Below are 2,076 nucleotides of genomic sequence, written 5' to 3' on the forward strand. Positions count from 1 at the left end.
CAAACTTTCCAAAGCCCACAAGGTGGGGGGCAGGGGGGGGGCGGGAGGCAGGCCTGGGCCTTCAGCCGGCCTCCGTGGAGGTGCCGGTCCTCCATGAGCTCGTCTGCTGCCAGGCGGGCGGCCCCTCCTCCACGTGGTGCCAATGAGTCACCCTTCCCCGAAACACACATCCCTCATCCGCCAGCGGGACCTGTTCCGCTCCCGCTAGAATGTTCCATGCTCTCTTTGGACCTCCCTTTTGCTCACGTCTGGGGACACGGCGAGCTGCCTGCTATGTGCCAGGCAGACGGCGTCTGCAGAGCCAGCCCTGGCCCGGGAGGGGCCCCTGGCCGTCAATCAGGTCCTGGCTCCCAGGCCCCTGGCCAGACCGCACCACCCCCACCGGGCCTCCCTCACACCAGAGCCACCTTCCAAAAGCGCAACAGGCTGGGGGCGGCAGAGGGGCGCTGGGCCCTCCCTTCTCCACGGAAAGCTCCCCCCACGCCCCACCCCCATCCGTGTGGAGGAGCCCACACAGCCCCTCTCGGGATCCAGGCTTCATTTCCATCTGGCTCCCTGACTCCCTCGCTTCCTAACTGGGAGCAGGAAATGTTTTTTCCAGGGAATTCAGTTCGTCACTGGGCACCTCCAGCGATGCCCCCGGACCAGGCAACTCGCCAGCCCGAACTCAGGGCCAGTCTGGGTCCCACCCTCAGGAGGGGGGAGGGAGGCAGCCTGGGCAGCTCATTCATTTATCTGCAGTTCCCAGTCCTGGGAACACTGTCTGGAGCGCCCCACGCCCACGCAGAGGTGCCCCCTTCCAGGAGGGAGGCCCCAAGAACCGGCCTGGAGCCCCGGGAGGGTCTCTGTCGGTCACTCACAGCTTAGCGTCCGCTCAGTGCCGGACTCTCTGGGCCTGATGGACCCACGTCCAGCTCTGCCTCCCCAACCCCTCTCCTGTGGGTCCTGAGAAGCCACTTTGGAATGTGGTCCTCCCTGAACCTCAGTGTCCTCTTCTAGGTGGTTATGAAGGTCATATTATTGGAGGCCTTAGTGGGGGCCCATTCTGAGCCCTGGAGGGAGAGAAACTTGAGGATCCTGAGTGTGTGTGTGGGGGGGGGAGCGGCCTTGAACTGAGAGGAGGTTCTGAAGGCCCTGGGCCCAGGTGACCCCTGCCCTGACCTCTGCTTGAAGGCCCAGAACCGGAGTCCTCAGGGCAAGGCTGGGTCCCTCCATCCCCGCTTGCCCAGGGCTGGACTGGGCCCAGGTGTTGCCCGGGTTTCAGTGATGAAGCTGGAGGAGGCGGGGAGACTTGAGTGCCCCTCCCTCCTGGGCAGGGTCCCCTGCTGCTCTGAAGGAGAGGGGCCAGAGCTGGGGGTGTAGTGGGGGTGCCCGGCCGCCCGCTGACGGGCATGGCCGCTGAGCTGGGAGGGCCCGCGCTGGCAGGAAGGGCTCACCTTCACGAACACGGCCTCCAGGCTGGCGTTGGCGGCGGACACGGCGCAGCTGTCCTGCTCGTTGGCCAGGTTGATGCCCGTGGCGCAGTGCAGCTCCTCCAGCTGGCTGTGGCAGCACTGCTCCTGGACCATCCTGTGGGGGAGGGCGGGGCGCTGGCGAGGGCCGCGGCTCTGCTGGGGGCTCCCAACCCACCCCTCTCACCCCCACACACAGCGCGTGGCACACGGAGTGCTCAGGAAGTGTTAGGAAGACTGAACACGGGGCAGGGTGCCCGGGGCAGAGTCCGGAGACCCAGTTGTCCCACCAGAGCCCCGGTCACCTCCCTGAGCTCTGAGCCTCACCCACAGAATGTTCCCATCTGTTTAAAAAATATTGCCGAAACCGGTTTGGCTCAGTGGATAGAGCGTCGGCTTGCGGACTGAAAGGTCCCAGGTTCGATTCCGGTCAAGGGCATGTACCTGGGTTGCGGGCACATCCCCAGTAGGAGATGTGCAGGAGGCGGCTGATCGATGTTTCTCTCCCATCGATGTTTCTAACTCTCTATCTCTCTCCCTTCCTCTCTGTAAAAAATCAATAAAATATATTTTTTTTAAAAAAAGATTTTAAAAAACAAAGACAGCCTGCCCTGGCCGGTAGCCC

General features: G+C 63.5%; 1 protein-coding gene across 1 annotated transcript in view; it reads right to left on the reverse strand.

Moving 5' to 3' along the window:
- The window catches only part of FBLN1 (fibulin 1), a 64,148-nt gene that overhangs the window by 51,364 nt on the left and 10,708 nt on the right, over positions 1–2,076 (reverse strand). Inside the window, 1 exon segment of the mRNA XM_023745789.1 lies at positions 1,437–1,569. Within this exon segment, the coding sequence (XP_023601557.1) occupies positions 1,437–1,569 (133 nt within the window).

Source organism: Myotis lucifugus, unplaced genomic scaffold (genome assembly GCF_000147115.1).
Source record: "Myotis lucifugus unplaced genomic scaffold, Myoluc2.0 scaffold_582, whole genome shotgun sequence".
NCBI lineage: Eukaryota > Metazoa > Chordata > Mammalia > Chiroptera > Vespertilionidae > Myotis > Myotis lucifugus.